Source organism: Notolabrus celidotus, chromosome 20, assembly GCF_009762535.1.
Source record: "Notolabrus celidotus isolate fNotCel1 chromosome 20, fNotCel1.pri, whole genome shotgun sequence".
NCBI lineage: Eukaryota > Metazoa > Chordata > Actinopteri > Labriformes > Labridae > Notolabrus > Notolabrus celidotus.
The window spans coordinates 16,752,147-16,775,023 of NC_048291.1; the positions used below are offsets into that span (position 1 = coordinate 16,752,147).

Here is a 22,877-nt window from a genome sequence, read left to right on the forward strand (position 1 = left end):
ATTATTTTACTTGGTGATTTTAACTTTCACATTAACAACTCCACTGACACAAGGGCTCAGGACTTCCTCGATTTAATTTTTTCTTTTAACCTCACTCAGCATGTACAGACTGCCACAAACAATCCATGGAAACACTTTAGATCTAGTTATTACAAAGGGCATTGATATTGAAATTTCATCCATCACACAAGTCCCCCGTTTCTAACCATTGCTTCTTTTTAGAAAACCAAAATAACCCCAAAGTGCTTTTTACCACCATCGACAGTCTGCCACTTGTGTTTTAGATCCCATCCCTACAAAACTGTTAAAAATCCTGCTTCCCTAGTCTCTCACATGAAGCAACCATGATCATCAACTCCTCCCTCAGCTCAGGCATCTTCCCCTCAGTTTTTAAGACCTCCATGGTGAAACCTACCCTCAAAAAACCCAACTTAGATCCCTCAGAGTTAAAAAAAACTACCGTCCTATTTCTAACCTCCCCTTTTTAAGCAAAGTTTTAGAGAAAATTGTTTTTAATCAACTTTTAGTTCATTTAATCAATAATAACGTTTTAGAGAGATTCCAGTCAAGCTTCAGATCAAACCACAGTACAGAGACTGCCCTCCTTAAAGTCATAAATGACATCAGACTGATTTTAGATGAAAACAATGTGGCAGTACTCATTCTTTTAGACCTCAGTGCCGCGTTCGATACTGTCGACCACGACATTTTAATCAAAAGACTTGAGAAATGGGCTGGTCTCTCTGACCGTGTTTTATCCTGGTTTAGTTCTTATCTTTTTAACAGACAGTTTTTTACCAGCATCGGTGCTGGTGTGTCTCAGACATGGAATGGAATTCCTCAAGGAAGCATTCTTGGGCCTATTTTATTCTCCTTATACATCTTACCCCTTGGACACATTATCTCAAGTCATCACATCAATTACCATTTCTATGCAGACGACACCCAACTATACATCTCTGTCTCACCCCATGACCCAAATGCTCTTTACTCCCTCACCGCCTGCCTTTCTGACATCAATGCATGGATGAGCAAGAACTTTTTAAAATTAAACGAAGACAAAACTGAAATTATTTTAATAGGACCCAAGGCAGCCCGAGAACAACTCCAGACTACTCTGAGAGATTTTAACAGTCAAATTACATCAAAGGTCACAAACCTGGGAGTGGTTTTAGATTCAGATTTTAATTTTAATGCTCATTTTAACAAGGTCGTAAGTACTTAATTTTATCATCTTAGAAATATTGCAAAAGTCAGACCTTTTTTAACGCAGAAAGATGCCGAAATTTTAATTAATGCTTTTATTACAAGCCGCATCGATTACTGTAACTCCCTTTTTACGGGCCTGCCCAAAAAATCTCTCAGAAAGCTGCAGCTTGTTCAGAACGCTGCAGCTAGAGTTTTAACGAGGAGAAAGAAAACTGACCACATAACTCCTCTTTTAAAAACTCTGTACTGGCTCCCTGTTTCTTTTAGAATTGATTTTAAAGTCCTCTTACTTGTTTTTAAAGCTCTTAACAGCCTTGCTCCTCCATACATTACTGATCTCCTTTCATTTTATGTTCCCGCCCGATCACTGAGGTCCTCGAATGCTTCCCTTTTAAATGTTCCTCGTGTGTCTCACACAGGCATCATTATTATCTAAACCATTGTTTTAACATGTATTTATTTATCTTATTTATTGATTGTGTTCATCTGATCTTGTTAACTCTACCTTATTTTTAACTTTTATTTCCACTCTTACTTATTTTATTAATTTCACTGTGTTGATTTTCTTTTCTTTTTTAAGTATTTCTTTTTTTTAAATCATGCCTTCTATAATTTTACCATTGCTGCTGTTTTCTTACTGTCTGTTACTCTGTGAAGCACTTTTGGGCTACATGTTTTGATGTATGAAAGGTGCTATATAAATAAAGTTGAGTTGAGTTGAGTTGAGTTGAGTTGAGTTGAGTTGAGTTGAGTTGAGTTTACCTGTTATGTGTTGCTTCTCACACACTTTATTGAAATATGGAAGAAGTTGACCACATGAGTGATGCTTTACTGCCTGAAGCACCAGTAGTAAAACAGATTAGTATAATAATTAATTCTGATTATAATAATTGATAGGACTTTCATTGCGCTTTTCTGGTTACTCAAAAACGCTATACATAAAATGTGAAATATAAAATAAAAAATGAATAAAACAAAACACAGAGAGGTAGGGAGGGAGTAGAGGTCATGTGTTGTAGGCTTTATTGAACAGGAAGGTCTTGAGTTGGTTTTTAAATAAGTGAAGAGAGTCAGAGTTGTGGATGTGTGGAGGGACGGAGTTCCAGAGAGTTGGGGCAGCAATGGCAAAGGCTCTGTCCCCGAAGGTGTGCTGCTTGGTCTTGGTGATAGGGGACAGGAGATTGGCCTCGTATAAGAAAAGTCTGAATAGCTTGCAGGTGACCTGAAAGTTGTGCCACAAAGAGCCAACATTTAAACTATATTTGGCAAGTGGTAGCTGTTAATTCCATTGTATGTGCAGCTGGGATGTTTCTGTTGAGTCTGATCTCTCTGATCTGCATGTTGTACAATAAATCTAATTATCAAAGTTAATTAAGTGTTTGATGGGTGAAGTAGGTGTTGTTTATTGACTTTATTTTGTCACTGATGGGAGAATTTATGTAAAGCAAGACTTGGTAGAAAAGAAAAGCTGCTTTAAAATGGTTTAAATTATGGGATATAATCAAAGCATGCAGAGATCTATGTTGATATATTCAGACCTGAGGGTCAGATACTAGAATTAAAAAAATAGTTTGTCATTACCCACGACAAAACAAAAATCAAAACAATTAAGAGGCCATGGCAAGAAAGGAAGAGGAAGTTGCAGGGGCCGATTGCATCAGTTGGTTGTATCTCTTACATTAGAACTATCTACAGTAAGACCGACTCTTTGACCTGAACTTATATCAAGTGCATTAAGCTTCACGTGAACATTTGCAAAGCAGTGAGCGTTGCCAAGTAACTCAATTCTATCTACTCTTGTCTCCAATCAAAGTGACTTCAGAGGGTATGGATAACACAACTCAGAAGTTGTGTTAGTGTTTTGCCTTAACTCAAGGCTCTGTACAGACTATGAAACGTACCCAAAACAAAACTAAACTCCTAAAAAACACCATCAGAAGCTTTCAACAGGGAAATAGAGGTCTGTCTCTTGACAAAACTGTATAATAAAGTATTCAAACATTGACCTGGAGAGAATGTCCCCACTTTCACAGGACTGGACGGCATTTACAGTTCATAGATGACAGCCATATTTAGCCTACATGTAACCCTAAGAGTGATCAGCACCTGCAGGGTGGGGACAATGGGCTCTTCGATTTATTGGAACAGGACTTATTGGACATGGATTAATCTTTCTCATCTTTACGCACTTTCATCAATTATCATGTAAACAAGTTGTATTGCCATCCCCGTTTTCTCTGTGACCATTATTTTACTGTTTATATTACTTTGAATAGGCCGCTTTACAACTTTCCTTTCAAGGTGTTAAAGTTACACCCAAGTGGAACACAAACAGGGCTTAAGTTTAACTGGTACACATGGCTTAACTTAAGGTCGGTTAAAAGTCTGGCGTAAGGTGACACCCAGGCATACACCCAGTTGGTGCCCTTGACCCCTTGTTGCTTTCCCTGATATCCTAGGATTGCATATTAAAGGATAATGTATGGAACCTTGTGTCATGTTTCCTTTTACAGCACATGCAAGTGGACTGACCCTGTCAGACTTTTCACAGCTGGAAAAATCAATTTGCTTTAGGCAAGAGGTGGAGGATGGATTGCTAATGATTGTTTTCCATAGATGTTAACACAACACTCATTAAGAAGCCGGACTGCCGGACAGCTGGAGACATGTAACCATGGTTTTCCCGAGGTTATCACTGAATCAAGGATTATCCGACTCCTCTCTTTATCAATATTGTCTCTATTGGCCTCTGGAAACATCTAACCTGCTGACTCCATGCCTGGCTCTGCTCACAATGACATTTTGTTGTCATAGTTAAGTTAAAAACGATCTGGTGATAACACTGTTTTATGCTAAAAAATAACCAGATGTTTTCATTTTGATTTGGTGCCTGATTTCCTGTCCTGCTTGATCTGCTTTGTGCATATTTTTGCGTCGTGCTCCGGCATCCGGCAAAACTAGAAGTCTTGCGTATCCGGAGGGCTCCAACCTGCCTGATCAGAGACACAGCCGGAACACAACAGCGCAGATCCAGTGGAAATGAACACATTGACTAAAATAGAAACCTAACAGATCCGGTGCTGTGATGGATCGGAGATGGACCAGGCACAGATCTGGTGGAAATTGGCCGTCAGATTAAGCTTAACCTTATCAGCACATCTGCTCCCTCACTTAAAAATCCCAAGACAATAACTTGCTCTGTTTAAACATATGGTGCTCATCAGACTTCGACCCAAGTTGGTCTGGAGGCCATGCATAATTTCAGACTAAGGAGCTGTTTATACAGAAACATAGAATAAATGTTAAACTATTGTTCCGTAATAGCCGTTCCTTTACTTTCCAGAGTGGAATCTTTTGAAAACTCCACCCTTTCTGTCGCTGTATAAACTAGCAATACAGGGATTTTTTGAAAATGGAGGTGTCACAGCCCTATTCGCACATCAGGACAGTCAAATAATCCGGCATGAGTAGGAGGACGATAATAACAATGGCTGACTACAAAGATGTGTCTATGTAGAGTTTATTAACACTTCTTCAGTAAAATGTAGAAATACTGGCTTGTCATGGTCTTCTTGATTGTTTGTATTCACTGCTCTGTTGAAAAAAGGCATTTGGTGTCCTTCAGTGGTGTTACATACCAAGGTTATACCGCCAACTACTGGCCTGGCATGCATACTACAGCATTTTGCTTATTTATTCATATGGTCATATGAATGCAGATTTCTTTTTAAAGCACAAAGGAAACACTATTCTGTCCTTGACTGATTCAGACGTTAGTGAGCTCACAAGCAACTCTTCCAGGAAATGTCCAGATGGAGTTGATTTCAATGGGTGAAATGGGCTTCAGAACAAATTAAGTACAGTGCCAGTCAAACAAGTGCCTCTGTGACAACTCTATAATTCAAGTTTTCTTTAAATGAATCACAGAAATCACCCTGGGCATTAGTTGTTGACAGATTGGCTAGGAGCATTGACAAATTTGGGTGACCTACAGACAGGCTGCTAGATCTCACTATGGCAGCGCTTGTTCATCAGAGGACATGAGAGAATGCTTTTTGATCTTTTTAAATAAGATATTAGAGCGGAAATGTAAAAATTTGAATCAGGTTTTGTGGATAAAGAGGAAAAAGTGTGGAAAGAGTTTAGGGGAGGAAGGTGCATTTTGAAGTTTAAGTAGAAATTAATCAAAGAGAAGAAAACTGAATTTTATTGAACTAAAAGGGGAGATCGGATCTGGTTTTGAACCACTTTTCCTTAACTGCTAAATTAAAGATTTTTAAGAGATAAGTCTGCAGATGTCCACAGGGGCAGAGGGGAGTAAAGACAGATGTTCCTCGTGTGACCTGTGCCTGTGTGTGTTTTGCAGGTGTTGAGGAACATGGTGCACTGTGCTGACCTGAGCAATCCTACAAAACCCCTGGCTGTGTATCGACAGTGGACGGAGAGAATCATGGAGGAGTTCTTCAGGCAGGGAGATAAGGAGAGGGAGCGAGGGATGGAGATCAGTCCCATGTGTGATAAACACACTGCATCTGTGGAAAAGAGCCAGGTAAATGAGCCGCTCTGATGCCGTAGGAGGGGTGATAATGACATTGCAGAGAGTGATCCGACATCTCTGATCACAGCAGTCATCCTCGTCCATTTTTAATGCTTATTATGGGGGGTGAGATAACAATGACTCTGATGATGTCAATCATGCTGTTTTTTGTGGATTGCAGGTGGGCTTCATTGACTACATTGTCCACCCACTGTGGGAGACGTGGGGGGACCTTGTGCATCCTGATGCCCAGGACATCTTGGACACGCTAGAGGACAACAGGGACTGGTACCAGAGCACTATTCCACAGAGCCCCTCCCCTCCTCCTGTGGGCAAGGATAAGGAGCTAATTGACAAGTTTCAGTTTGAGCTCACCCTCGAAGATAGCTCTCCGAGAGAGCAGGAAGACGAGGGTGACAAGCCAACACTGAATCACGTGGCACAAGACTGCAGTCCAGGGGACGAGGAGGAGGAAGAAGAGGGTAAAAAAGAGGAAGAAGAAGACACAATGGCAGAGGAGGAAAACGAGGATATAATAGAAGAGGAGGATGAGGTGGCAATGGAGGAAGAGGAGGTGGAGGAGGAGCAGGAAGAGCAGGAGGAGGAGCTAAAAACTGGGTTGGAGGTGAGATTTGAAAAGGAGAGACTTTCTGACACAAGTCCTGTAGAGGAAGAGGAAGATTCTTCTTCTCAAGCTGAAGATACATGAGTTCTGCTTCTGTATCTCCCTCTTCACTTGCACACATTATCTTGTTCATCTTTTCAATGGCCAAACCAAGAACAAATAAGACTGCAAAGACAATGCAGACCTTTAAATATATTTTTCAAAAAGGGAATAAATTAAAGTCGCTCAAAGAGAAGGTAATTACACAGCAACTGTAGATTTTGAGTGGAGAAAAGTCCTTTGACGGATTTCACAGTGAACTTTAGACCAAGAAGAATTTAGGAGAGAATCAAAGAGGGGCAACTGAAGACAGTGTAGCACTATGGGATTGGGATGCACACACATAAACACACATCAAGTGTAACACACAGCGGGGGTAAGTCATGGAATACACCAGAACAATGTGTGTAAGCGAATGCATCAGTCATGCTTTATTTGGATCCCTCTGTTTTGCAAATGCACCATCAAAAACACACATACACACTCTCACACACACTTGATTTCATGTTTGTATGTGTGCATTAACAAGAGGGCGAATGATCATGTAATGAATCTCCTTGGAAAAAGCCATCTCTCAATGGAGTATTAACTAGTGTTCAGTCAGTATTAGTAATTCATGTTTGTTAGAACCTCAACAAAAACTGTTCTCCTCAGAAAAGCTTCACATCCGAGTGACTTTTTTTTTTTCCATTTCTGTCGGAAAGAAAAATAAGAATATCCACAGAGTCAGAGGAGGAGTTGGAAACATTTCGAAGGATGATGCGATGAGGGGGGCCGCTTGGTCCCACACCCCTTTTCCCTTTACAAGGAGAGTGCTACTGGTGCAAGATGGCTCTGTGCCTTTCTGAAACACCAGCTTCTTGAATGGAGCTGTAATGAAGCAATGCATTGTGGGACGGGAGTGTCTGATTTTGTTATCATTTTTGATTGTCTCTTGTTAATGATCTCTTTGCTGTCCATGATATTGTGGTGTGTATTTCACACGTACAGTTTCTGTGGTGACATGTTTTAAGCTGTAAGTCTTCCTTTGTTGCTCTTCTGGTAATATAATAACTCAGAACTCTAGATGCAGAGCAATCACTACCCGCCAACACAACCACCAGTGGACTCTTTTTCAGCTCATGTTCTTTCTTATTAGAATGATTTTTTAAACTTTCAGAGAATAAGCCATGTGATGCTTTGAAGCATATTTTTGCCTATTTTCTATTAGCTAAATATGTTGAAGTGATACTGATTTATTTCATCAGCAGAACAAATTCTCACCCACCATTTCACACCTCCTTGCACTGTGTGTTTATGTCTCCTCATACACAACAATTCTCACCAAAGTTAAGGATGAGAAACTAAAAGTTTGACGGTGATTTGAAGGAAAATAAGAATATCAGGGAGGCAGAATGTCAGGGGATAGAAATGAGACTTGGCCAAAAGGTGGTCTGGCAGTCCCTAATCATCCTTGTTATGTTTGATGCTTTTTTGCCTTAATGTGAGATGCAGGAAACATACCTGCCAGTATGTAGATTTATAAGATATATAATAGATACCCTAGTATATTTATATCACATCCGTATGCTTATTTCTGTGAGTATCAGTGCGTCTGTACACAATGTATCCAGCATTGCATTTGGAGGAGAAATGGAAACATTGCAACCAATAAGTTAAGTTGCTTTGCTGAGACCAACATAAAGAATGTGTTGTTTTTTAATCATGGCGGTAAAATGACTATCTTACAGCTACTTGGAGGCATGCAAAGGAAACAGAAAGTGAGTTTAGTTTGCTGAAGTTGAGAAGGAATAAGGGTGTCCTCTGTTTATGACCAGACAGTGACTTATTGACAAGATGGAGTTGATTCGTGTATGTTTTTGTTTGCCTGTCGGCTTACTGAGCATCCCTGAGTAAAGGAATGAATAACCAAAAGAAGTGAGAGAGAACAGGATGCTAAAGATGTTATCATTTGTGTCATTGTTCCCTCATTGGCATCCCCGCATTTTGTTGAATGGTGTTCAGGATTTGATTAGCACAGCTTCAACAGGTCACAGTTTGTTTAGGTGTTTGTTTTTTACAGGGTAAAAAAAAATAATGAATAAAAAAAAACATGGGTGTGGTTGTTTTGAAGGTAAGAGCAAGTTTCTGCAGGTCAGTAACTGGGTTTATCTGAAAACACCACAGCTCGGTGCACCAGAAGCCTGTGTGTTTGACCTGCTCCATTGCAGGATGGAGCAGAGCTGTGAGGCCACCACACAGGCTTTTATATCGGTAATGGGAATCCAGGACTACTATTGCAGTTACTTAGATAAAAGATTCCCATATGCATCGGCCTTTTTCTTTGATGATGTTGCTTTGTTTTTGTGGCTTCTTGTAATATCATAAGCTATAAAAACATTACTAATTAATTGCCATACAAACACAATACTGTAGCAATTGTTTCTTAATAAGAAAATTATTCAACTGATTGATTGCTGCCATTGTTTTTAAATGATTAAAAGAAAACCATGGTAAGTGTTTTCTTTGAACAGTTTGTGGACAGTTTATTTTTATATCATTCTGGTGGATGGTCTGGAAAATAAATCAAGTATTGATATAGCTATAAGCATTACCACTGTTGTACATAATGTAATATTGGATTGTAAATTATAAATTTATCCAAGTAAAAATTATTTGACAAATAATCACTTAAGGTTGTTCAGTGAACCACAAAGCACTGCAGGCCACAACCCCCACTTCTTCTTCTCTGATTCTGTTTTTAAGCACTTGTGCTTAAATACTGTCACTATTTTAAGTGTCACCTTTATTTTTTAGATCAGATATATTTGTACCAGCACTTTATTTCATCAGGTTTTGTGGCAAACAGTGATTTTTCAGGTAGTGTGCAGATCTTGCTGGTGGTTTGGTCATTGGTAGTTACCAGTTGATTACATTTCATTCGGCCAATGTCTTTTCTACAGGAACAAACAAAAATAAACATCCTCAATTAATAGTCCATGTGAGATTAAACTTATTTGACTGATATGGTCAAATTTAAACTAATGAAGACACATAAGATGTGGCAGGTTCAAAGGAAATTTATGTGTCCTTATCCATCATGGCCATTTCTGGTACTATCGCCACTTATTTTTCTTAGTAACTTTTATTCATTAGCCTGATAGCCTAAATGTCCGTCCAGTGGTGACCAAATTAGCTGGTTACCATCAGGTTGCAGTCAAGTTATTTTGTCGCAGACTGATTCCCTCTGTGAATAACTCTCTGGGCTTTAATACATGTGTTTGTTCACAATTAAGAAAGATTATACAAGGGGAAAAAAAACAAAATGAAATGATTGTAATATTTGTAAATGATCTTGCTGTAATGTGTAAAATGTGTCCAAGTTATTTTTTATTATATTATTTTTATGAAAGTTTTTCCTCTTAACAGAGCTGAGGTATCATTTTGTGAATAAATGCATTTAATAAGCAAACATCTATATATAAAACAATATTATAGTATATCGGTATATTTTTCTTTCATTTCACTGTTCGGTACTGTAAAGTGTGTTAAAAATACAAATAAAGTAAGATTTTTATATTAAATACACCATATACCATTGTCATTTTTCGCTGTTATTATTGTATGGTATTGCACTTTTTGATGGCTCTTAAGAAATAGACTGTGATACTCCACATTTGTTGTATGTTCTCATAAATACAAAATTTAACGGTATTGGATTAATCCTAATTTGAGTCTAATAACTGTATTTTTAACGCACAACAGTTTTGGTTTATGGCCCCATTTAAAACCACAAACACAAGTCTGGCAAATTAATACTGTATTGTTTTGTGACTTAAACTTATGTTAAGTAGGGCACAAAAACCGTGCTATAAATTCATACATAATACTAATATCGAATATATTGGCGGATCATGTTTGGATATTTGCTAAAGACAATGAACATCATTTGTCAAAAAAGAAGAAGAAGATTATTTTAGTTTTTACGCCAATAGTAAATATTGTATCGGAAAAACAGTACTGAGGTCGACGACTGCCTGCACCTGTCTATTGCTGGCATGAGATGGCTGCATCCTCAAATATACCCACAATCCTCAACCTCAGGCGGATGTCACGGTTCTCCGCCAATCAGAAGGGCCTACCATGGTATTGTCCAATCACAGTGGGACAAGACCATAGACAGACGAGGATGGAGATGTACGCATGCGCTATGTCACCACCACGGAAATAGGCGCTGTATGAAGCCGGTAATTACTAGCTGTAAGCTTGTTCTTTCAATAATATAAAATACAAGTTTTCTTTATCTTGTTCTACTTTTAGTTTTAGATTTTGTGTTTGATGAATAACATTAATTGTCACGATATGCTCACGCTTGCTGCTTTTGATTTACTCCTGGGCTCAAGATTTTCCTTTTGCTAATCCTTTAGCCTAATTCGCTAGTTAGCATGAATTTGTTAGCTCGACTGACTGGCAAGGAATCGTTGCATTTAGTCGAAATAGTTGACGCAGATTAAGAGCAAACGTGCATAACTCATTTAGTGCAGTCATTTTTACATTTTATAACGTATACAAAGGACTATTTGGAGTTATTAGCATTAGTTCCAGCTTTAATCTTGTGTATGATGTGTGTTTCCTGTACAGCTGATTCTTGCTAAACTCACCGACTAAGGAGCTGCTTCATCAACATCATGTCCTGTCGGTACCTACTGCTCCTGCCTCTGCTGCTGATCATGGGAGTATCAGCGGTGGAAGTTCAACGCCCTCGCGGTGTCCCTCTATCAAGTGCGCATGTTTTTATATAGTACAACTAATAAGACAGATCCGTGAAGTTAATAATTCACTCTATATGTATTGCTGCACTGACTCATTTATTTCCTGATTAACTTCAAAAGAACGGCAGTTCTATGAGGAGGACAAACCCTTTACTTGCCTGGATGGCTCCCGCACCATCCCCTTTGACAGAGTGAATGATGACTACTGTGACTGCCAGGATGGCTCTGATGAGCCAGGTGTGTAGAGTTGTTATACATTGGACCCCAGTAGTATCACATTTCTTTAAAGGGGCATTAAAGTAGCTAAAATACTTGCTGAAAACTATAGATTTCTCATGTTTTCCTTCCCGTTTATGTTTAATTGTATATATTTTTTACAGGCACTGCTGCTTGTCCCAATGGCAGCTTCCACTGCACCAATGCAGGTTACCGACCAGGCTTCATCCCTTCTTCCCGCATCAATGACGGAATCTGTGGTATGATTTTAATCTGCTAACTGTTCATTTTAAGGTGTGTTGTTTGGGCGATCCCTCATTCTTTTTCTTTTTTTTAATTTCCTGTATAGACTGCTGTGACACAACAGATGAGTACAACAGTGGTGCAGCCTGTCAGAATACATGCAGGTGGGGGTTTTCTTGGATTATAAACCTTATCCTGGTATTTTTTCCAGAGGGCTTTTACGTGTGCTTGCATGCATAAATAGTTCCAATAATATTCCAATAATGTTTTGACTGTTCTTCCTTTGATGTGCGATTGCAGGGATCTGGGGCGCAAAGAGAAGGAGAGCCTGCAGAAGTTGGCAGAAATAGCTAAAGAGGGTTTTCTGCTTAAGAAACAACTTATCCAGGAGGCCAAGAGAGGGCTGGAGGAGAAGAAGGTGTGAGAAAACTTTTGGTGTAAGATTGTGTCACATTTAAAATGCGCAGGTATGAAGCAGAGACTATTACAGAGATACTGACACTTCAGTTGATTAATTAGAAAGTGTCTCCACCAACCATTACATTCTCACTTAAAAGATACACTGAAGATAATTCTAGAGTAGTAACACATTTCAGGTGAAAACAAACTGTTACTTTCATACCTGATTCATTTTATATTGTTACAGCATCTTTTATGGCCAATGATAGTAGAACTCATGCAGTAGTTTTTGTTTTTCATGAAGTAGCGATAAGGCTGTTTTATTAATTCAATGGAGTTAATTGTATTGGTCTTATGTGGAAAACTTATATTTCTTATCTGTTACAACAGGGCAAACTTTCAGAGGTTCAGGTCACTAAGAAGGATCTGGAAGGGAGGGTGGAAGCTTTGAGAACGGCAAAGGAGACTGTAGAGCAGCCCGAAAGAGAAGCCAAAGAACGCCATCTCAAGGCCTGGGAAGGTAAATTTAATTGTAAAAGTATATCGCCATCTACTGTCTGTACAGAACATTATATTATATATAGTGTTTGTAATCTAAGCCACATTCTTGCCTTCACCTAAGATGCCTGCATTATGACATATTTATGATTTTTAACAGATGAGAAGGCTGTCATTCGCCAGGAGAAGGAGAAAGTGAGAATGGCTAGTGTATTCCTTGAACTGGATAATGATTCAGATGGCCTGTGAGTATGTGCACCTTCCATTATTTTTGGTCTGATGATAAAAAAAAATTGAGAATCACCTTTAGAAACAAAAAATATAGAAAACAAAGCAAGGTCTGTACTGAATTAGATGTCAAAATGCTGCTAGTAGCAAACTTACAACCCTTTTTGAAGATATATATTTTTGGGGGCGTTTTTGCCTTCATTGATAGGACCGCTGAGGAGAGACAGGAAATGTGGGGATTAGAGAGCGGGGGAATACATCGGTCAAGGCAGAGAGTTAAACCAGTGATTGCGGGTGTCCCCTGGGAATCCAGTGTTTCATGTCACATTACTATGAACTATGGGTAATTCCCTTAGGCTACCTTTAAGTCTGCAATAATGCCCTCTTACAGAAAGGGTGCATGGAGGGCTCAAAAAGTCTGTGAGAGATCCCTCCCACACTTGAAGATTTGACAGTGGGACAGCCCTGAGCCCTCAAAGTCAGTGAGTGTGGACATTGAGATTGGGCCATAGGGGCTGTCCCATTACGCCTACTTGATCAAACTTACGTGCTTAGGCGCTTGGCATGCGCGTTCATGTGCGTAGTGTCAGTGCGCAAGTGTGTCCCATTTCTCCACCACATCTGAGCGGTATTAGCCCAAGTATAAATCCCACAATGCATCTTGTTGGTTAAGTTAATTCCCACGAAGTTATTATGAAGAGCCACAAGATTGCCCGCTGAAGAAATTTCAATGGAAGACAGATGGTTCAAAGATGCTGTAACTTTATTATATTCACATTTTAACAATATAGCTGTACATTTGCTGTGAGCCGGCCCACTGCAATTAATAACGTTATATTTATTTTATAAAGGGACCATGTACTGTATGAAACGCTCCAATCAATCAACTAGAGAGTAAAGAATGACCCGTGCACTGAGTACTTTTATTATTAATTATAATTTTAATCTTTGGTGGTATTATCTTAAGAATATGCCAAATAATGCCAAAACAATCAGTTGGATTTTCTTGTCTTATGCAATGTTATCCTCTATCTACTGCATGATGATAAAGGGGTCGGCAAGTGTGTTCCAATCAGAGAGAGACTTTGTGTGTAGTGCTGCCATAGCGCACCGACCAGCACGCCTGGACTTTTTTTTTCTCAAAGTGCAGTTTGCATAATCCGGTTTAAATTCACATGGACATTATAGAGCGCTTCATGATCTAATAAGCACTAAAGTTTATGTCATGCAAGAAAGACGATTAGAATGAATACTGGTCAGTAATCATTTTGACCTTTTAAGGTGGTTTGATTGATTCACGACGTGAAATCATGCACTAAGTAATAAGAAAACACTCCACCTTAAAATGTCCGGTAGCTGTCAATTAAGGGCGTATGAGAGCTGCATGTTGGATTTATTTATTGTAGTCTAACTTCTGTAGTAAAGATGAAGGCAGCAGAGCATCCTTTGTCTGTCATCCTGTGAGCCCCGAACTTTTACTCTAACCTGGGCCTCCTCTGGTCTGGGGCCAACAGGCGGGACCTGCCATGTCTGTCCGGTGTCCACCGTGCCCCTCTGCACCGGACTCCGCTCTGAATTCTGCGTGCAAGTAACAGGTGAATGTTTGGTAACGTCCTCTGCCCACTGCGCTGAATAGAGTAATCCACATGCACGCTATCAGTCCCCATTTTAAGCATTTTGGAAGGTGGCCATCACAGAGTACGTTTTGATATTCACATCTCATCATGCTGGGAGGCTAAACTTAATTAAACTCTTCATAAATATGATCATAACCTTCTGTAAACTTGTCAAAGTAGGAGCTGTGGTTACACAATGTTTCGTGTATCCATCATCAGTGGAGAAGCGTTTTCCTGATGTTTTTGAGCATTCAGGTCTGCTTTCTCCATGCCGCTGTCAATCAGTAAACGTAACTTGTGCCGTTTGGGTGACACTCAAAAAAATCAGCTGCTTCACAGCACAGTAAAGTTGGTCATTGATACAGGATGAATATAAAGAATTGCTCCTGTAACTCAACTTTGTCTATTTCAGCGTCTCAGTTGCTGACCTGCTGTCCCACGCTGAACTCGACCCAGATTCAGATGGTTCATTCACAGAAGCAGAGGCTCAGGTAAATGTTTCCACTCTACGAAGGCACTGCTGTACAGTGTAGTATCGTTATAGAAAATTACTCATAACTGAAAAACCTCACCTGAAGATTGCCTTTTGTTTGCATAGGGACTGCTGGGAGGAGTGGACAAAGTTGACACATTTGCATTTGAGTCTGTTTGGAATAACATCAAAGAAAAATACGTGTCGGAGGTAAGACCCTGACTCGTCTTTGAATGAACTTCCTGTTTAAAATCCTGAACTCATCTAAAGGTGTAACTCTTTTGTTTTCAGGCCAGCCCAGACACGCCGGCACCAGTGGAGACTCCACCACAGGAGAAGAGGGACTCTGACAATGACTCTGAGCCGTACCCTGATGACGACATCCCAGATGAAGAAGAAGAAGATGATGAGGACGACGATGAGGACGACCCAGATGAGGGAGACTACAAGGTAACCCTGTTGAATTCCTCCAATCAAACGTCTGCTGTGTGATTCTGGAGTTTCTGTGAGTGAGTCACTCTTGTCTGTGTTTGACATGCAGAGCCCTCCTGCTACACAGACTCAAGGGAGGAAGGATGAGGATGATGAGGGGACTATGCCACCCTACGACTACGAAACGCAGAACCTCATTGATGGTAAGTGTGTGGATGAAAAAGAGTGACTCAGCCTATCCTCGGCGATGAGTTTGTGACTCATGCTGTAAATGATCAGGAAGAAAGCAGAGGTTTAACTGGATACCTAGTGGTTTGAGTTTGATTGTGCTATCTTTAAGCTCCACACACTCTTTTTATTTTTCAGGGAAACTGAGTTAGATCTGTTAGATGAACTGCTTGTGTCATAAAAGCATCAACATGATTTGCTTAGACCTAGACATTAACATGGAGGTTATATTTGTTTCCCAGCTGCTCAGAAGGCCAGGGATGATTTTGATGAGGCTGAGAGAGCTCTCCGCGAAGTGGATGACCAGATGAAGTAAGACTGAATATGAAGGAGCTTTTTCCAGTGCTAATGCAACTTTTGTCGAAAGAGGATTGTGTTGCACTACAATTGCATGTGAATTGGTGACAGTTAAAGTAAAATATTTTTATATTGATAAACTTGTTTCTGCAGGAACCTAGATAAGGAAATCTCCTTTGACTTTGGGCCTAATGCAGAGTTTGCCCACCTCTACGACCAGTGTTATGAGCTGTCTACGAGCGAGTATGTGTACACTTTTGAAACTGTAAAAAGATAGTCTCGTAAATATAAATCATCATAAGTTTCTACTTATGTGACCAAATTCATGTGTTTTCGCAGGTACGTCTACAAGCTCTGTCCATTCCATCGAGTATCCCAGAAACCAAAGTTTGGTGGATCAGAAACTAACCTGGGGTGAGAGCAAATCTGTGTTTTTTCTTTTTTTTTGTCTTTTTTTTTTTTGTCAACTCTTGACTCATCCTGTACTGTTTTTTTTATAGAACATGGGGGAAATGGGCAGGTCCAGAGAATGACATCTACTCTGTAATGAAGTTTGAACATGGAACAGGGTGCTGGCAGGGCCCGAACAGATCCACTACAGTGAGTTTCAGACTCTCTTCCCAGACTAACCAGCTGATCTTTCACCTAATTTATGACTTGATCGGACACAGGATAGAGAGAAGATACTTTATCTTTCAGGTAAAGTTAACGTGTGGAAAGGAGACAGTTGTGACATCGACTTCAGAGCCCAGTCGCTGCGAGTACCTGATGGAGTTCATCAGCCCTGCTGTCTGCCAGGAACCCCCCAGCCTGGATTCAGATGTTCATAAGCACGCAGAACTCTAGATCATCATGTGTTGTGAGTATCTCAACCTTTAAATTCAAAGATTATCAAGACAATCTTACACAACATGTAGAATGTTGCGTAACGCAGGAGCATAACTATTCTCAATTAGTACCTGAAATATTATTTTTTTTAATGAGCCAATTTATGGTAGAAAAGTGGAGATTACACTGCACAAGTGTCACCCGTTTTAGGGAGTGCTTACTTTAGCGACGTGAAAACCTGTGACAGTCAGAGCTGTTGAAATCGAGCACTTACATTTTGTTATAAACAAAATCCCTTGAGCCGTCATAGCGTCCCTCAATAAGAGACAGAAACAGGACAGCGCCAAAAGCAAGGTAACCGCAACCTCATTGAGTTCATCATAGGTGATAAGTTCATAGAGGGTTAAGGTCACAATGATGCAGTGTTTGGGTGAGATGAATTCACAGCTGCTGCAATATCCTAAGCTTTCATTTTTTTCTTTCTCATACATCATTCATTGCACAAGCCTTTACTTTAGCATAATGGTCGTTCAGCCTTGACCTTGTTACCATGGCCATGGCCAGTGTATGCATCGTGATGTCATATTGTTAGCTTGTCCCTGTTTGTTTAAGTAAGTGGGTAGATTTCAGGTGCAGCATTCCCTGAAATAAACACGCATTAAAAGAGGCTTCTGTAGCTTAAACTGTACATTATTTAATGTTTCCTGGACCTAAATCAATACACGTCTAAACTCAAATATTAATGCTGACAGGGCACCGTTGGCCTAGCAGTCTCAGCGTGCGCCCAATATACAGAGGCTATAGCCCTCGTTGCAGAGGTTGCAGGTTCGATTCCGGCCTCCCCCACTCTGTACTCCCCACATTTCCTGTCTATCTTCAGCTGTCCCATTCATTGAAGGCGAAAATGCCCAAAAATATAACTTTCAATTTTTTTTTTATAATAATGTGAATGCTGACACCCAGGGTTGCCAGGTCTGGGCGACAAAAAACAGCTTGAAGGTTAATCAAAACTAGCCCAATGCCACAAAATGAAAGATAAGCCTGTAAAACTGCAGCCTCACCATATACTGCCATTTAAGTAATAATAATAATAATAATAATAATAATAATGATAATGATAATGATAATGATAATAATAATACATTCATTTGAAGGCACTTTTCTAAGCACTCAAGGACACTTTACAGAGAGGTTTAAAAACAACACGATAAAATAAATAAAGACAACAAGCAAAGTGACACCAAGTTAAAATGAAGCAGTGGACATCAAACAGAGAACACTGCACTAGTATTGCTTTCATAGTCAAATTTATTGCAATATTTACAAAATAACTCCTAGATGATCAGTATACCAGCACTTTTGTTTAATCTGCCCTGTAGCCTGTAGTAATCTGTCTGCAGGCTGCAAGATGGTCAAAGTTATTAAAGGGCAAGTAGAACAGCACATGCAAAGAATTCCTTTTATTCCTCTTCCTCTCTCTACTTCCTCCTTTCTGTACAACATAACTAATACATTTGAACTGAAAGCAGGCTAATTATTAACTGTTAGCATTTAGTTTCTCTGTAGTTTCCCTAATTTCATCTGCGGGTGCCAGCAGCAATGCCTGTTGCACGTGCAGGCGGGGTTGCATCTCTGTGTGTCATCTGCAGAGATGTCCATTTGGTTTGATTTGTGCGTTAACAAAGTAGTTTATGTTTGATATTGATTTTTATTATTCATTAACTTGACATCCCAATAGGTCCACTCAATCCCCAGACAAAAAAATCAACCTGCGGCAGATCCTATAAAGTGGCCTAATTCTTCAGGAAAACAGCAAACCTGGCAACACTGCTGACACCAAAATAACACCCAGAGTGGATCTATCACAGGTGCAAAAGCTTAGTTCATGGAAATATGACCTACAGGGATTAATTCCAACTAAATTGTTGTTTGCTTCAACAGCTAGAAAGTCATGACCTAAGCAAACAAGCTGTTGAATAAACGTGTATACCGTTGCTCTTGCAGGTTTTTCCTCAAGGGACCACAGTCACTGCAGCAACATGAAGTTACCATGCGGTGAGAAGCTCCACCTCGGTGTCAGTTAACAATCAAGAAAGAAAGAAAGGATGTTGAATCCACACATCTAAATTCCACCGCGACCTGTTGTGTTGTTTTTCATAAATGTGTCAAATGTAGACATTCCATCGTTTTCTCAAATAAAGTTAATTTTATCTTATTCCATACGTGTCCAGTATCAGCTGTAATGATTTAACTGAGGTTGAAAATAAACATTGTGGTGTCCAAATGAGACATGGAATTTAAAGTTATTGTAGAAGAAGAAAATGATGATAGTTTACTAAAATAAATTCTTGAAAGTTAGATGTTAGTTGCACAAACCCTCTGATACAAATTTTAATAAAGTAATGATGGGTACTTATGTTCTTCTTTCATGCTGAATGTTTATCTCAGAATGTTTAATAAAATTAAACAAATTAGAAAGTAATGTGTCGCCTTCAATGGAAATTCTTATGTTTGTAAGAAGACAAACTAAGTGAATTTAAAAACACAATGAAAGATGAGTTGCTTTATCATGTCTGCTTCAGTTATGTTGCTTTAACAGTCAATAAAAATGGGGTCACTCAATATTTGTAACTTTTATTTTATTTTTTTCTGGCATGTAAAGTACAAATAATTAAACAATTCCATGAAAAAGTCTTCAAGCGTCTTCAGCTGAAATCCCAGTAATAAATATCCTAGACTAAACTGAAAGGTTTTATTTTTTTTTTCTTTGTTGAATTTGATCATTGTTCATTTGGTCGTAGGTCAAGTATGAGATTTTGTATTTCTTTCACTGACGTTGGTGTCAGTAGAACTGTTTTGTTCATTTTCACCTTTTGATTTGTTCTACCATTCCAGGAAAATGTAAGAAAAACATCACTAAGTTACTGCGTCCCCTCTTCTAAATAAATAGACAAAATACAGTTGGTTGAGAAACAGAAGGACCACTCCCCCCTTTACTACCCTAGAGACTCCCAAGAAAACCTTCCTGCAGCTTCTTTTGACCTGTTATATTTTGCTAGAGCTCTTGGCTGGATCTTCAAATGTATCTTGCTGCTTAAGGATGTTTTTCTTTCAATAGGACTAATTGATAATAAAACTGATCCAGATGGCGTAAGTATCCAATGCTCTTACAGAGGAAGAACTCTTAATATATATCTTTTTTCGAACATGGAACCGTCAGCTTAGACAGGAAAGCATCTTGAGAGTGTTTCAAACCAAGGACACCCCCTCTGTTCTTGGCTAATTGCTGGACCCTCCATTGGGCCAAAGCCTAGCTACAGGGGCTGTCCCGTGTCTCAGGGGTTCACCGAGTGGTTGAAAAAACAAGACTGTGATTAGATTAAATAATTAAAAGATATTCATTTAACAAGACAAACAGAACACAGGCAGTAAAGGCATAACATCTAGCACACAGCATGTATGTTTATACACTTCAATTAGGTAAATATAGCAGTGCATTCTTTGACTATGGAGAACGTTTCCAAATCGTACTTCTAAAGCTGTTTTTCTATTTGTCCCCCTTTTTAAGAAACAAAATGGTGTAACCACAATTTTGGCAAACTTAAAATCTTTTAAACTTGCAAATATAATGAAATAAACCATAAATATACACAAAACATACTTTATACGAGGCAATAATAATAATCATAATAAATAGTTTTTAAGTTAACAATAAGTTAAAACTACAAGCTTAAAGTCGCCCAAATGATACAAGTTTGTTGGCGCTATTTTGAATTTTTTCTGTTTAAATTATTTTATGTTGCAACAAAAGCTACCACAGACTTTTACAAACACAATTGAACACAGTTTGATTGAAATAAAAAAATCTAACTAAGTCTAAAATCTGCATACACTGTAAAAACTGCAACTAATTAAATAATGGAAGAAAAATGAACTGTATCCAATCAATGCAACCAAAAAAAAATCTTTGACCCATGTGTGTTCTCTATGGCAACATCAACAACACAAATACGTTAATTTAACAAGTGAGTCTTGATATGTAAATGAAATCAATAAATTACAGGTAAAAAAATGATATTTGAAATTGACATGGGCTAAAACTGATGATATATTAGACAGTATTCCCTTCAAGGTCATTGAAACTTGCTCTTTTAAGTCAGCCAGATATGCTTTTTGTTTGAGCTTGCATGGTCAGAGCACAAATTAAGGGCTGAGGAAGTTGTAATGGAAATTTCTAGAACAGAGCTCTCATTGCTTTTTTGATTTTCTTAATGAGTCTGTTTTCGTTTTATCGTTTTGCCTGAACTTTTGTTCCTTTCATTATTCCGCAAACCTTTCAAGTGTGACATTTAATTTCTTTTTTTAAAAATATATATCATTTGTAATCAGTCAATATAAAAACAAAGCACATTGCACTTACTGTTCCATAGGAAAGTTTTTTTGTCTTTTTAAATGATTATTGTTATTGTTGCTCAAGCAGTGTAGTACTGTTTCCTGCCATGGTTCTTGGCTCTCTACTGTTCATCAGCTGCAGGTCTTTGTATAGGCTGTGTATGAAGGGTTATTTTGGGCTGTGTGTTTGGTCTGTGGGTTGACTGTACTACATCGGACATGGCCGGGTAAACAACTCCAGCTGCAGTTCAACATGGCCCGTAATCTCGGTTGTTTCCAACATCTATCACTAGTCTCGCCAAGGGCTCAGTCCTATGGTGCTCTCTCTTGCAAATTGCTCGACCCAAAATAGCTAGATTAGTCCTTTTTATATAGCCAGCTCTGAACACAAAAGCAACTATCATTCAGAGTATTTAGGGAATGAAACAGTATGAGTCAGATCAAAAGATGTCAGAGTAAGGTGTGCAATGTTAATGCTTTTAAAGGATTAAATTGGTCATGAGACAAAGCAGATGATATAAATGTCAGGGGGAATACATTTTAAGGATGTGTACAACTTTTTTCCTTCATCAAGAGGTGAACATGATTTTTTTCTGATATGCCTTTTCTTCATTCGATGTCTGCTTGACATGTGTGCAAATAGGATTGCTTGCAACTGTTTCATTTTTAGCATTTGGTTAGTGGTTTTAGGATTTGCAAATGCAAACTGATATGCGCAACTGAGATACTTAAAAGTAATGATAACGGAAATTGTAGAGGGTCCTTTTTTAATAAATTACATAGATTTGTACAGCAATTAAACAGGGAATAATATAGTTAGTCTTAATTTGTCCTTCTTGGTACTGACTTGCAAAGCAATTCTTTGGCAAAAATCAATTCTATCTAATTATAAAGAATCATGCTCTGTCTGTATCACTGTTTGAATTTGAGTTTCACCTTTTTATTTGCAAGCAGCTTTTTCAGTTTTTTGTTCAGCTGGGCAATGAGCCAGTCTCACTGCAGCTTCGTCTGGGATTCTCAAGTCAAAGAACTTCACTTCACTGCACCATCATTAAAGCAGCACTGTACACAACTTCAGGACAAGAGATGAGAGTGTTTCTATGCACTCAAAAGTACAGATGTCAGTCAGGTTACACCCCAACTTTAAATGTTTTTTTTTATTTTACATTAATTCAATTCAGTTTATTTCAGTTGTTTTGATATGGTTGAACAGCTAAGTTGGTACGAGATACAATGTTCCTTCGCCCCCTCCCTAAATCCCCACCCATACACCGCATGCTTATTCCCCCTTACTCTGCAAAGATCAGAGGGTTTAAAATAAAGCCATGCGATGTCCCAATTTTTCCAAGCTTAAGAATCTGTAAAAATTCAGCACAAGGTCTTGTTCCTTTGTATGTATAAAAATAGATTTATCTCTAATGTAATCCTTTCAAAGAGATCGTCCTCTTTGGCTAACACAGCGTCATTTAGAAAAGCAAAAGCAAAAATGTCTTGAATATACTTGACCTTATTTAATCTATAATCATGTGCATATGTCTTGATATTGTTAGACATTAGCTCTCCCCATGGTTAATCTAGGTCTGGTCTTTAACAGACATTCAACTAGACAGGTTGACATTAATGTTTCATCAAGAGAGCCATAAATAATTTTCATGCAGTTGGGTTGGGGATATTTTGAGAGATGCTATTTTTGTGGTTGGGCCAAACAGATCTGAAGCAAATAAATAAATCTCATTCTGCTGTAAACAGAAGTTTAATAATGACACTAATTTGAAGGCTTGATGTTGTACAGTCATCTTTTGAGAGGGCAGGAGTTCAAAGTTTGGAGGAAGCTTTTAGGAGAAAAGGGGGTTTAAAATGAAATTGA

At 38.8% G+C, this 22,877-nt stretch overlaps 2 protein-coding genes across 4 annotated transcripts in view; both read left to right on the plus strand.

Annotated features, from left to right (window-relative positions):
- Positions 1–9,981, plus strand: part of pde4a (phosphodiesterase 4A, cAMP-specific) — an 80,126-nt gene extending 70,145 nt beyond the window's left edge. The window contains exons 14-15 of the mRNA XM_034710666.1: positions 5,576–5,758; positions 5,928–9,981. Of these exons, the coding sequence (XP_034566557.1) occupies positions 5,576–5,758; positions 5,928–6,455 (711 nt within the window). The 3' untranslated portion in view covers positions 6,456–9,981. The remainder of the gene's footprint in view (positions 1–5,575; positions 5,759–5,927) is intronic.
- Positions 9,982–10,507: 526 nt separating this feature from the next.
- Positions 10,508–18,838, plus strand: prkcsh (protein kinase C substrate 80K-H). Of its 3 annotated transcripts, XR_004635053.1 has the most exons (19): positions 10,519–10,649; positions 11,031–11,171; positions 11,282–11,398; positions 11,542–11,637; positions 11,727–11,784; positions 11,921–12,038; positions 12,410–12,539; positions 12,678–12,762; positions 14,774–14,852; positions 14,960–15,043; positions 15,125–15,283; positions 15,375–15,468; positions 15,736–15,805; positions 15,944–16,033; positions 16,130–16,204; positions 16,291–16,390; positions 16,490–16,649; positions 18,357–18,486; positions 18,623–18,838. XR_004635053.1 is itself a non-coding variant. In XM_034710495.1 (18 exons), the coding sequence occupies exons 2-17, from the start codon at positions 11,078–11,080 to the stop codon at positions 16,634–16,636; spliced, it is 1,596 nt and encodes a 531-aa protein (XP_034566386.1). In that variant the 5' UTR covers positions 10,508–10,636; positions 11,031–11,077; the 3' UTR covers positions 16,637–16,649; positions 18,623–18,838. The 3 variants fall into 3 exon arrangements, 2 of the variants coding, with proteins under 2 accessions (XP_034566386.1, XP_034566384.1); XM_034710495.1 differs by lacking the exon at positions 18,357–18,486 and having other exon boundaries at positions 10,508–10,636; XM_034710493.1 differs by lacking the exon at positions 18,357–18,486.
- Positions 18,839–22,877: the final 4,039 nt, after the last annotated feature.